General features: G+C 44.7%; 1 protein-coding gene across 1 annotated transcript in view; it reads right to left on the bottom strand.

Annotated features, from left to right (window-relative positions):
• LOC139370000 (uncharacterized) overlaps nt 1-12030 on the bottom strand; it is a 31166-nt gene extending 19136 nt beyond the window's left edge. Inside the window, exons 1-7 of the mRNA XM_071109277.1 lie at nt 11919-12030; nt 9664-9682; nt 9383-9419; nt 6048-6170; nt 2433-2632; nt 421-521; nt 1-53 (exon numbers count right to left, since the gene is read on the bottom strand). The exon at nt 1-53 is cut by the window's left edge and continues 60 nt beyond it. Coding sequence (XP_070965378.1) covers nt 1-53; nt 421-521; nt 2433-2632; nt 6048-6170; nt 9383-9419; nt 9664-9682; nt 11919-11976 — 591 coding nt within the window. The 5' untranslated portion in view covers nt 11977-12030. The remainder of the gene's footprint in view (nt 54-420; nt 522-2432; nt 2633-6047; nt 6171-9382; nt 9420-9663; nt 9683-11918) is intronic.
• Nucleotides 12031-13873: the final 1843 nt, after the last annotated feature.

Raw genomic sequence — 13873 nt, 5'->3', positions numbered from 1 at the left:
GCCAAAGTTCCTGATCAGCCAGTCCTCACTGTTCTCCCCTGGCCTCACACAGCCTGCACACAGAGAAGAGCTATGAGCTGTTGGGGGGGGGGGGGGGGGGGGGGCACTGTTACGTCGTGTCAAAAGGGGTTCTGGGTTGGTGGTTTCTGGGTTGGTGGTTTCTGGGTTGGTGGTTTCTGGGTTGGTCGTTTCCTTTCCAGCCCTTCTCTTGGTCTAGGACACCTGGTTCTCCTAATCAGCTGGACCAGGTGTGTTTGTGTTGGTCTGGAGCAAAAGCCTGCACACCCAGTAGTTCTCCAGGAGTAATGCTGTCCACCCCTGGGTTATGTTTGAGAGGAAGGGCTACCTAAAGAACTGTTATGAACATGTTATGAGCTGTCACTAGTAGTTATGTCATGTTATAAAGGTGTCAAGTTGTACCTGCTCTCTCCCCGGAGAGGAAGGGGTACATGAAGAACATATAGATCCACCTCTGTCTGATCGGATCCATCTCTGAGAAATGATCACTCAACTCCTCCACCCTGGAGACAGAGAGAGAATAGGGGATGGTGAAGAATGGCGGGAGAGAGAGAGAGGAATGAGAGAACAAGGAGGATGGATAGAGGGAGAGGGAGAGAGAGAGAGAGAGAGAGGAAGGAGAGAACAAGGAGGATGGATAGAGGGAGAGGTTGGGAGAGTCAGAGAGAGAGAGAGAGAGAGAGAGAGGAAGGAAGGAAGGAAGGAAGGAAGGAAGGAAGGAAGGAAGGAAGGAAGGAAGGAAGGAATGTAAGGACGGAAGTGAGAGGGAGAGAAGATGCTGAGAAGACATGCAGTCAGCAGCAGGTGTCTCAGTAGACTGAGAGGGGATTCCCTCTGTGTGTGTCCAGTCCTTTATAACTAGTCTATGGTAATTTTGAATAATTTTGTAAGGATTAGAATTATACAGTTGTAGGTTAGGAAGACATGTCCTGACATCAGATAAAGGAAGAGCAAGGCTGAGTTGTCTACTACAACATGCAGGGATTCCTCACTACTGTAATACTAGGTAATAGGTGATGTTATAACATGGTCTGGTAGGTGATATTATAACATGGTCTGGTAGGTGATATTATAACATGGTGATGTTATAACATGGTCTGGTAGGTGATATTATAACATGGTCTGGTAGGTGATATTATAACATAGTCTGGTAGGTGATGTTATAACATGGTCTGGTAGGTGATATTATAACATGGACTGGTAGGTGATATTATAACATGGTCTGGTAGGTGATATTATAACATGGTCTGGTAGGTGATATTATAACATGGTCTGGTAGGTGATGTTATAACATGGACTGGTAGGTGATATTATAACATGGTCTGGTAGGTGATGTTATAACATGGCCTGGTAGGTGATATTATAACATGGTCTGGTAGGTGATATTATAACATGGTCTGGTAGGTGATATTATAACATGGTCTGGTAGGTGATATTATAACATGGTCTGGTAGGTGATATTATAACATGGTCTGGTAGGTTATATTACAACATGGTCTGGTAGGTGATATTATAACATGGTCTGGTAGGCTATATTATAACATGGTCTGGTAGGTGATATTATAACATGGTCTGGTAGGTGATATTATAACATGGTCTGGTAGGTGATATTATAACATGGTCTGGTAGGTGATGTTATAACATGGTCTGGTAGGTGATATTATAACATGGTGATATTATAACATGGTCTGGTAGGTGATGTTATAACATGGTCTGGTAGGTGATATTATAACATGGTCTGGTAGGTGATATTATAACATGGTCTGGTAGGTGATGTTATAACATGGTGATATTATAACATGGTCTGGTAGGTGATATTATAACATGGTCTGGTAGGTGATATTATAACATGGTCTGGTAGGTGATGTTATAACATGGTCTGGTAGGTGATGTTATAACATGGTCTGGTAGGTGATATTATAACATGGTCTGGTAGGTGATGTTATAACATGGTCTGGTAGGTGATATTATAACATGGTCTGGTAGGTGATATTATAACGTGGTCTGGTAGGTGATATTATAACATGGTCTGGTAGGTGATATTATAACATGGTCTGGTAGGTGATATTATAACATGGTCTGGTAGGTGATATTATAACATGGTCTGGTAGGTGATATTATAACGTGGTCTGGTAGGTAATATTATAACATGGTCTGGTAGGTGATATTTATTATAACATGGTCTGGTAGTTGATATTATAACATGGTCTAGTAGGTGATATTATAACATGGTCTGGTAGGTGATGTTATAACATGGTGATATTATAACATGGTCTGGTAGGTGATATTATAACATGGTCTGGTAGGTGATATTATAACATGGTCTGGTAGGTGATATTATAACATGGTCTGGTAGGTGATATTATAACATGGTCTGGTAGGTGATATCATATTATATATAGTAATTGTAATACATGGTCTGGTAGGTGTTGCAGCTGAAGTTCTTGTTGCTGAGGCAGGTTAGGAACCCTCTGGAGATGCTGGAGAGGAGTGGTTTCAGTTTCACCTCCATCCACACCTTTATCAGGTCCTCATCTTGGTAGGCTTCTGCCTCTGGGTTCACACTGATACCCAGCTCTAGTCCGAACACTGGGGTCTGGGATAGACTGGATCTCTGGAGAGGGGGAGACAGGGGTTAAGGTTCACACTGATACCCAGCTCTAGTCCGAACACTGGGTTCTGGGATAGACTGGATCTCTGGAGAGGGGGAGACAGGGGTGAAGGTTCACAATGATACCCAGCTCTAGTCCGAACACTGGGGTCTGGGATAGACTGGATCTCTGGAGAGGGGGAGACAGGGGTTAAGGTTCACACTGATACCCAGCTCTAGTCCGAACACTGGGGTCTGGGATAGACTGGATCTCTGGAGAGGGGGAGACAGGGGTTAAGGTTCACACTGATAACCAGCTCTAGTCCGAACACTGGGGTCTGGGATAGACTGGATCTCTGGAGAGGAGGAGACAGGGGTTAAGGTTCACACTGATACCCAGCTCTAGTCCGAACACTGGGGTCTGGGATAGACTGGATCTCTGGAGAGGGGGAGACAGGGGTTAAGGTTCACACTGATAACCAGCTCTAGTCGGAACACTGGGGTCTGGGATGGACTGAATCTCTGGAGAGGGGGAGACAGGGGTTAAGGTTCACACTGATACCCAGCTCTAGTCCGAACACTGGGGTCTGGGATAGGCTGGATCTCTGGAGAGGGGGAGACAGGGGTTAAGGTTCACACTGATACCCAGCTCTAGTCCGAACACTGGGGTCTGGGATAGACTGGATCTCTGGAGAGGGGGAGACAGGGGTTAAGGTTCACACTGATACCCAGCTCTAGTCCGAACACTGGGGTCTGGGATAGACTGGATCTCTGGAGAGGGGGAGACAGGGGTTAAGTATATAATGACATGCTGGTAGACCTCAGCTTCTGTGTTGTCAGATATCCAGTTGTAGACCCAACAACAGGGATAGACTGGACCTCTGGAGGGGAGGGAGAGAGACTGGTTAGGAGACTATAGCTCTGCGGGGGGAGAGAGACTGGTTAGGAGACTATAGCTCTGCGGGGGGAGAGAGACTGGTTAGGAGACTATAGCCATGCAGGGGGATCATGTTTAGTTGGTAGGCTCCAGGGGGGGCGGGGGGGGGGTGATGTGAGTGGGGGGGTGATGAGAGTGGGGGGGGTGATGAGAGTGGATTGGGGTGGGTGATGAGAGTGGGGGGGTGATGAGAGTGGGGGGTGATGAGAGTGGGGGGGTGAAGAGAGTGGGGGGTGATGAGAGTGGGGGGGTGATGAGAGTGGGGGGGTGATGAGAGTGGGGGGGGGGTGATGAGAGTGGGGGGGGGGTGATGAGAGTGGAGTGGGGGGGTGATGAGAGTTGGGGGTGATGAGAGTGGAGTGGGGTGGGTGATGAGAGTGGGGTGGTGATGAGAGTGGGGGGTGATGAGAGTGGGGTGGGTGATGAGAGTGGGGGGGGGTGATGAGAGTGGGGTGGGTGATGAGAGTGGGGGGGGGTGATGAGATTGGGGTGTGATGAGAGTGGGGGGGTGATGAGAGTGGGGGGGTGATGAGAGTGGGGTGGGAGATGAGAGTGGGGGGGGGGGTGATGAGAGTAGGGTGGGTGATGAGAGTGGGGGGGTGATGAGATTGGGGGGTGATGAGAGTGGGGGGTGATGAGAGTGGGGTGGGTGATGAGAGTGGGGGGGGGGGGGTGAGAGTGGGGTGGGTGATGAGAGTGGGGGGTGATGAGAGTGGGGTGGTTGATGAGAGTGGGGGGTGATGAGAGTGGGGGGTGATGAGAGTGGGGTGGGCGATGAGAGTGGGGGGGGGTGATGAGAGTGGGGTGGGTGATGAGAGTGGGGGGGTGATGAGATTGGGGTGTGATGAGAGTGGGGGGGGTGATGAGAGTGGGGGGGTGATGAGAGTGGGGTGGGAGATGAGAGTGGGGGGGTGATGAGAGTGGGGTGGGTGATGAGAGTGGGGGGGTGATGAGATTGGGGGGTGATGAGAGTGGGGGGTGATGAGAGTGGGGTGGGTGATGAGAGTGGGGGGGTGATGAGAGTGGGGTGGGTGATGAGAGTGGGGGGTGATGAGAGTGGGGTGGGTGATGAGAGTGGGGGGTGATGAGAGTGTGGGGGTGATGAGAGTGGGGTGGGTGATGAGAGTGGGGTGGGTGATGAGAGTGGGGTCAGCCTCTTGGGGGTGGGTGATGAGAGTGGGGGGTGATGAGAGTGGGGTGGGTGATGAGAGTGGGGTGGGTGATGAGAGTGGGGTGGGTGATGAGAGTGGGGTCAGCCTCTGGGGGGTGGGTGATGAGAGTGGGGTGGGTGATGAGAGTGGGGTGGGTGATGAGAGTGGGGTGGGTGATGAGAGTGGGGTGGGTGATGAGAGTGGGGGGTGATGAGAGTGGGGTGGGTGATGAGAGTGGGGGGGTGATGAGAGTGGGGTGGGTGATGAGAGTGGGGTGGGTGATGAGAGTGGGGTGTGTGATGAGAGTGGGGTGGGTGATGAGAGTGGGGTGTGTGATGAGAGTGGGGTGGGTGATGAGAGTTTGGTACAGTCAGACTTGGGAGAAGTGCAGGCTCTCCTTTAAGTGCAATAAAACATGATATTGCCAGAGAGGGTTGACTCAGCATAATATTCTACTGTAATAAAACATGATATTGCCAGAGAGGGTTGACTAAGCATAATATTCTACTGTAATAAAACATGATATTGCCAGAGAGGGTTGACTAAGCATAATATTCTACTGTAATAAAACATGATATTGCCAGAGAGGGTTGACTAAGCATAATATTCTACTGTACAGGTTAAGTGAAGACCCGTCCTGGTAGCAGGGACTTGAGCATCTTGTGAGCTTCACCACCGTGGTGTGTTTCATAACATACGCTTCTTCACACCCTCAACGACATCCTGCCAACTGAACCAACGCTTGGTTCACTATCAACGCCATGATGGTTAACAGGTTAGTCCCCATTTACTCAGATCTGATCCTATAGCAGTTGTTCATAATGGGAAGGACAAGCCGTGGAGTCCATAACAGGCTTCACATCGCTCAGCACTTCTACCCATCTGTCACTTGCATTATTGTCAGTCACTGAGAAATGGCATTCCGCTGACGGAATGTTCAGATCAGTTCTGAAGTTCTGGAGCCGCGTCAACATTCCAATCAAATAAGGTGCGTTTCAATTGGTATGCTGACTGCAGGAATGTCCACCAGAACTGTTGCTAGAGAATTACATGTTAACTTCTCTACCATAACCCACATTCCCAACGTTGGTTTAGAGAAAACTCATTCTGATTGGCTGGGCCTGGCTCCCCAGTGGGTGGGCCTATGCCCTCCCAGGCCCAACCATAGCTACACCTCTGCCCAGTCCTGTGAAATCCATAGATTAGGACCTAATGCATTTATTTCAATCGACTGATTTCCTCATGTGAACTGTAATGCAGTAAAATCAATGTTGCGTTTATATTTTTGCTCGGTACATTTGAAAGGTTTCAGATAGTATTTGAATGCAGGTCTGGGGATGTATCAAGCTACCATGAAGGAGTAGACATCCAGGGCAGCGTCGAGGGTGTCCTTCAGGTTCTGCAGGTGGTCTCTCCCTGTGTCTGTAGCTGGCAGACCCACACACTGGAGGAAGTTAGAGGTAGGATCACCAGCCTGGGGATGGACAATAACATCATGACTTCCTGTTCCTACATCCTACTATATCTGCATCAGTTAGATTGTTGGTAGTTTCCTGTTACATCCTACTACATCTGTATCAGTTAGATTGTTGGTAGTTTCCTGTTACTACATCCTACTATATCTGTATCAGTTAGATTGTTGGTAGTGTCCTATTATATCTGCATCAGTTAGATTGTTGGCATTTTCCTGTTACATCCTACTATATCTGCATCAGTTAGATTGTTGGTAGTGTCCTGTTACTACATCCTACTATATCTGTATCAGTTAGATTGTTGGTAGTGTCCTGTTACATCCTACTATATCTGCATCAGTTAGATTGTTGGTAGTGTCCTGTTACATCCTACTATATCTGCATCAGTTAGATTGTTGGTAGTGTCCTGTTACATCCTACTATATCTGTATCAGTTAGATTGTTGGTAGTGTCCTGTTACATCCTACTATATCTGTATCAGTTAGATTGTTGGTAGTGTCCTGTTACATCCTACTATATCTGTATCAGTTAGATTGTTGGTAGTTTCCTGTTACATCCTACTATATCTGTATCAGTTAGATTGTTGGTAGTGTCCTGTTACATCCTACTATATCTGTATCAGTTAGATTGTTGGTAGTGTCCTATTATATCTGCATCAGTTAGATTGTTGGCATTTTCCTGTTACATCCTACTATATCTGCATCAGTTAGATTGTTGGTAGTGTCCTGTTACATCCTACTATATCTGTATCAGTTAGATTGTTGGTAGTGTCCTATTATATCTGCATCAGTTAGATTGTTGGCATTTTCCTGTTACATCCTACTATATCTGCATCAGTTAGATTGTTGGTAGTTTCCTGTTACTACATCCTACTATATCTGCATCAGTTAGATTGTTGGTAGTGTCCTGTTACATCCTACTATATCTGTATCAGTTAGATTGTTGGTAGTGTCCTATTATATCTGCATCAGTTAGATTGTTGGTAGTTTCCTGTTACATCCTACTATATCTGTATCAGTTAGATTGTTGGTAGTGTCCTGTTACTACATCCTACTATATCTGCATCAGTTAGATTGTTGGTAGTTTCCTGTTACATCCTACTATATCTACATCAGTTAGATTGTTGGTAGTGTCCTGTTACATCCTACTATATCTGCATCAGTTAGATTGTTGGTAGTGTCACGTGATGCAGCTAAAGCCATATCATTGTGTTATTCTAGGTCCTCATCAGTCTGTCATCAGGTGTTAGATCGTACCTCTGTCTGCGCTCCAAATGGCCCCCTGATCCCTCTACAGTGAACACCTTTTGACCAGGACCCATGCAGGAAATAGGGTTCAGTTTGTGAGACGGGCTAAGTCATGTGACGCTGGCTAAGTCATGTGACGCGGGCTAAGTCATGTGACGCGGGCTAAGTCATGTGACGCGGGCTAAGTCATGTGACGCGGGCTAAGTCATGTGACGCAAGCTAAGTCATGTGACGCGGGCTAAGTCATGTGACACGGGCTAAGTCATGTGACGCGGGCTAAGTCATGTGACGCGGGCTAAGTCATGTGACGCAAGCTAAGTCATGTCTACTGTTTTTCTAGATCAGTGTTTTCCAACTCCTTCTGTTCCCCCAACAGAACACATTCTAAACCAGTGTTTCCCAACTCCTCCTGTTCCTCCAACAGAACACATTCTAAACCAGTGTTTCCCAACTCCTCCTATTCCCCCAACAGAACACATTCTAAACCAGTGTTTCCCAACTCCCCCAACAGAACACATTCTAAACCAGTGTTTCCCAACTCCTCCTGTTCCTCCAACAGAACACATTCTAAACCAGTGTTTCCCAACTCCTCCTGTTCCTCCAACAGAACACATTCTAAACCAGTGTTTCCCAACTCCTCCTGTTCCTCCAACAGAACACATTCTAAACCAGTGTTTCCCAACTCCTCCTGTTCCTCCAACAGAACACATTCTAAACCAGTGTTTCCCAACTCCTCCTGTTCCTCCAACAGAACACATGCTAAACCAGTGTTTCCCAACTCCTCCAACAGAACACATTCTAAACCAGTGTTTCCCAACTCCTCCTGTTCCCCCAACAGAACACATTCTAAACCAGTGTTTCCCAACTCCCCCAACAGAACACATTCTAAACCAGTGTTTCCCAACTCCTCCTGTTCCCCCAACAGAACACATTCTAAACCAGTGTTTCCCAACTCCTCCTGTTCCCCCAACAGAACACATTCTAAACCAGTGTTTCCCAACTCCTCCTGTTCCCCCAACAGAACACATTCTAAACCAGTGTTTCCCAACTCCTCCTGTTCCCCCAACAGAACACATTCTAAACCAGTGTTTCCCAACTCCTCCTGTTCCTCCAACAGAACACATTCTAAACCAGTGTTTCCCAACTCCTCCTGTTCCCCCAACAGAACACATTCTAAACCAGTGTTTCCCAACTCCTCCTGTTCCTCCAACAGAACACATTCTAAACCAGTGTCCCTGAGGGCCGCAGGGTGTCAGCGCAGCCTTTTGTTCCAGCCCGGCACTAACACACCTGATTCATCTGATGGTGGATTACTATTGGTTGAACTTTATAAACATGTTATGTATCCCATATGGCATCCCTATTTAGTGCACCACTTTTGACCAGTAGTGCACTAAATAGGGAATAGGGCCCTGTTTGGGACATGTTGTTTCCTCAGAGACTAACACGAGAGAGGTGTGTGACCCTCTGTCCACACACTGGGTATCAATGGAGAAATGACACGTGTCGATGTACAGCTACTGAGACTTACACAAATATCAAACATGTCAAACCTGTTTAGATTCTACTGAATCACTCTGATCTTTCACCTTGTTAGACATGTTTTTATGAGAGAGAGACAGAGGGATGGAGGGAGGGAGAGAGAGAGAGGAAGGGAGAGATAGAGAGGTGGGGGATTGACAGAGAGAGGGGTGGAGGGAAGGAAAGAGAGAGGGAGGGAGGGAGATGGAGGGATGGAGAGAGGGAAAGAGAGAGAGAGGAAGGGAGAGATAGAGAGGTGTGAGATTGACCGAGAGAGAGAGAGAGGGGTGGAGAGATGGAGAGAGAGAGAGAGAGAGAGAGGGAGAGAGGGGGATGTGAAGGGAGAGAGAGACAGACAGATGCAGAAGGGAAAGAGAGAGAGAGTGAGGTGGGGGTAGAGTGAGAGGGGGGGGGGGGTGAGGGAGAGGTTGAATGCTAGCACTCACCTGAGTACACAGTTCTTGCGTAAGGCAGGTCTCATTTCTTTAAGTTTCCATCAGCAGGGGAGGGTGAAGCATTAAAAGACAAAAAGAAAACGTCAGAAAAATTCTTTACATATTTCAGCTGCCAAACTTACAGGAGAAGAATCATGAGGACACAGAGAACCTTCTAGAGTTCTAAAGTTACACCAAAGAATCCTCAAAGAATCTAGAGCTGATGTGATTGTTAAGTGTTGTTATTAGGCCTCATTCTGGACTGGAATGTGGCTCGGATGACAATGACTTACCGTTGTGCATCGGATGCTCCTGTGGGAACACAATGACATCATTTATTGTGTTTAATAATTGAACGTGTTTATGTAATTTCTTTAATCTGAGAAGAAAGTGATTGATTGTGGGCAATGAATTAAAACTTGAATTCTTCCAATTCATTTGGCAGTACTGTTAACTGTTATTCTGTCTTATCTCTCTCTCTCTCTCTCTCTCTCTCTCTCTGCTACTACCAGGGGAATACATGTACAAATGTCAATACAAATATCCAGGTTTTCTATGTAATAAAAAGCCACAGCACCCATTAAAATGTAATGTATTTACATTTGCAGCAGTGGACCTACTCTCTACTCTACTGTCTACTGTACTCTACTATACACCACTGTACTGTACTCTACTATACACTACTGTACTGTACTCTACTATACACTACTGTACTGTACTCTACTATACACCACTGTACTGTACTCTACTATACACTACTGTACTGTACTCTACTATACACTACTGTACTGTACTCTACTATACACCACTGTACTGTACTCTACTCTACTATACACTACTGTACTGTACTCTACTATACACCACTGTACTGTACTCTACTATACACTACTGTACTGTACTCTACTCTACTATACACTACTGTACTGTACTCTACTATACACCACTGTACTGTACTCTACTATACACTACTGTACTGTACTCTACTATACACTACTGTACTCTGCTCTACTATACACTACTGTACTGTACTCTACTATACACCACTGTACTGTACTCTACTATACACTACTGTACTGTACTCTACTATACACTACTGTACTGTACTCTACTATACACCACTGTACTGTACTCTACTATACACTACTGTACTGTACTCTACTCTACTATACACTACTGTACTGTACTCTACTCTACTATACACTACTGTACTGTACTCTACTATACACCACTGTACTGTACTCTACTCTACTATACACTACTGTACTGTACTCTACTATACACCACTGTACTGTACTCTACTCTACTATACACCACTGTACTGTACTCTACTATACACTACTGTACTGTACTCTACTATACACCACTGTACTGTACTCTACTATACACCACTGTACTGTACTCTACTCTACTATACACTACTGTACTGTACTCTACTATACACCACTGTACTGTACTCTACTATACACTACTGTACTGTACTCTACTATACACCACTGTACTGTACTCTACTATACACCACTGTACTGTACTCTACTATACACTACTGTACTGTACTCTACTATACACCACTGTACTGTACTCTACTATACACCACTGTACTGTACTCTACTATACACTACTGTACTGTACTCTACTATACACTACTGTACTGTACTCTACTATACACCACTGTACTGTACTCTACTCTACTATACACTACTCTACTGTACTCTACTATACACTACTCTACTGTACTCTACTATACACTACTGTACTCTACTCTACTCTACTATACACTACTCTACTGTACTCTACTATACACTACTGTCTACTGTACTCTACTGTACACTACTGTCTACTGTACTATACTATTATGTACTGTACTCTACTATAAACTACTGTACTGTACTCTACTATACACTACTGTACTGTATTCTACTATACACTACTGTTTACTGTACTCTACTATACACTACTGACTACTGTACTATACAATACTATACACTACTGTCTACTGTACTATAATTTACTGTCTACTATACTATACTATACAATACTATAATTTGCTGTCTACTGTACTATACTATACTGTACTGTACTCTACTGTCTACTGTATTCTACTGTACTATACTATACTGTACTCTACTGTCTACTGTATTCTACTGTACTGTACTGTACTCTACTGTCTACTGTATTCTACTGTACTATACTATACTGTACTGTACTCTACTGTCTACTGTATTCTACTGTACTCTGCTATATTTTACTGTACTCTGCTATATTTTACTGTACTCTGTTATATTTTACTGTACTCTGTTATATTTTACTGTACTCTGCTATATTTTACTGTACTCTGCTATATTTTACTGTACTCTGCTATATTTGACTGTACTCTGCTGTCTACTTTATTCAATTATATTCTACTGTCTGTTTTCTACTGTATTATACTACAATACTGTATTCTACTGTCTACTGTATTCTACTGTAATGTACTGTACTCTACTGTTCTCTACTGTATTTCACTGTCTATTGTATTGTACTGCACTCTTTTGTACTCTACTGTACTTACCCCAGTAGCAGCAGAGAGCTGTGAGGTAGATCAGGAGGAAGAGGTGGCGTGATCTCATGATGATGAGACAATGACTGTCATGGGGTCAGCTGGAAACAGATATCACTGATCTAGGAACAGAAGATAACCGGTTATTATCACTATAACAGGCTGGCTATAATAGAGTCAACTGGTCTCTGGGGACATAGTTCATGGGACAGACGATAACAGGTTATTATCACTATAACAGATTGGCTATAATAGAGTCAACTGGTCTCTGGGGACATAGTTCATGGGACAGACGATAACAGGTTATTATCACTATAACAGGTTGGCTATAATAGAGTCAACTGGTCTCTGGGGACATAGTTCATGGGACAGACGATAACCGGTTATTATCACTATAACAGGTTGCTATAATAGAGTCAACTGGTCTCTGGGGACATAGTTCATGGGACAGACGATAACAGGTTATTATCACTATAACAGGTTGTCTATAATAGAGTCAACTGGTCTCTGGGGGTATAGTTCATGGGACAGACGATAACAGGTTATTATCACTATAACAGGTTGCTATAATAGAGCCAACTGGTCTCTGGGGGTATAGTTCATGGGACAGACGATAACAGGTTATTATCACTATAACAGGTTGGCTATAATAGAGTCAACTGGTCTCTGGGGACATAGTTCATGGGACAGACGATAACAGGTTATTATCACTATAACAGGTTGGCTATAATAGAGTCAACTGGTCTCTGGGGACATAGTTCATGGGACAGACGATAACAGGTTATTATCACTATAACAGGTTGTCTATAATAGAGTCAACTGGTCTCTGGGGGTATAGTTCATGGGACAGACGATAACAGGTTATTATCACTATAACAGGTTGCTATAATAGAGCCAACTGGTCTCTGGGGGTATAGTTCATGGGACAGACGATAACAGGTTATTATCACTATAACAGGTTGGCTATAATAGAGTCAACTGGTCTCTGGGGACATAGTTCATGGGACAGACGATAACAGGTTATTATCACTATAACAGGTTGCTATAATAGAGTCAACTGGTCTCTGGGGACATAGTTCATGGGACAGACGATAACAGGTTATTATCACTATAACAGGTTGTCTATAATAGAGTCAACTGGTCTCTGGGGGTATAGTTCATGGGACAGACGATAACAGGTTATTATCACTATAACAGGTTGCTATAATAGAGCCAACTGGTCTCTGGGGACATAGTTCATGGGACAGACGATAACAGGTTATTATCACTATAACAGGTTGGCTATAATAGAGTCAACTGGTCTCTGGGGACATAGTTCATGGGACAGACGATAACCGGTTATTATCACTATAACAGGTTGCTATAATAGAGTCAACTGGTCTCTGGGGACATAGTTCATGGGACAGACGATAACAGGTTATTATCACTATAACAGGTTGGCTATAATAGAGTCAACTGGTCTCTGGGGACATAGTTCATGGGACAGACGATAACCGGTTATTATCACTATAACAGGTTGCTATAATAGAGTCAACTGGTCTCTGGGGGTATAGTTCATGGGACAGACGATAACAGGTTATTATCACTATAACAGGTTGGCTATAATAGAGTCAACTGGTCTCTGGGGGTATAGTTCATGGGACAGACGATAACAGGTTATTATCACTATAACAGGTTGGCTATAATAGAGTCAACTGGTCTCTGGGGACATAGTTCATGGGACAGACGATAACAGGTTATTATCACTATAACAGGTTGGCTATAATAGAGTCAACTGGTCTCTGGGGGTATAGTTCATGGGACAGACGATAACCGGTTATTATCACTATAACAGGTTGCTATAATAGAGTCAACTGGTCTCTGGGGACATAGTTCATGGGACAGACGATAACAGGTTATTATCACTATAACAGGTTGGCTATAATAGAGTCAACTGGTCTCTGGGGGTATAGTTCATGGGACAGACG

This window comes from Oncorhynchus clarkii, chromosome 17 (genome assembly GCF_045791955.1).
Source record: "Oncorhynchus clarkii lewisi isolate Uvic-CL-2024 chromosome 17, UVic_Ocla_1.0, whole genome shotgun sequence".
Classification (NCBI taxonomy): domain Eukaryota; kingdom Metazoa; phylum Chordata; class Actinopteri; order Salmoniformes; family Salmonidae; genus Oncorhynchus; species Oncorhynchus clarkii.
Note: the sequence above shows the minus strand (reverse complement) of the source record. Positions and strands in the feature narration are given on the sequence as shown.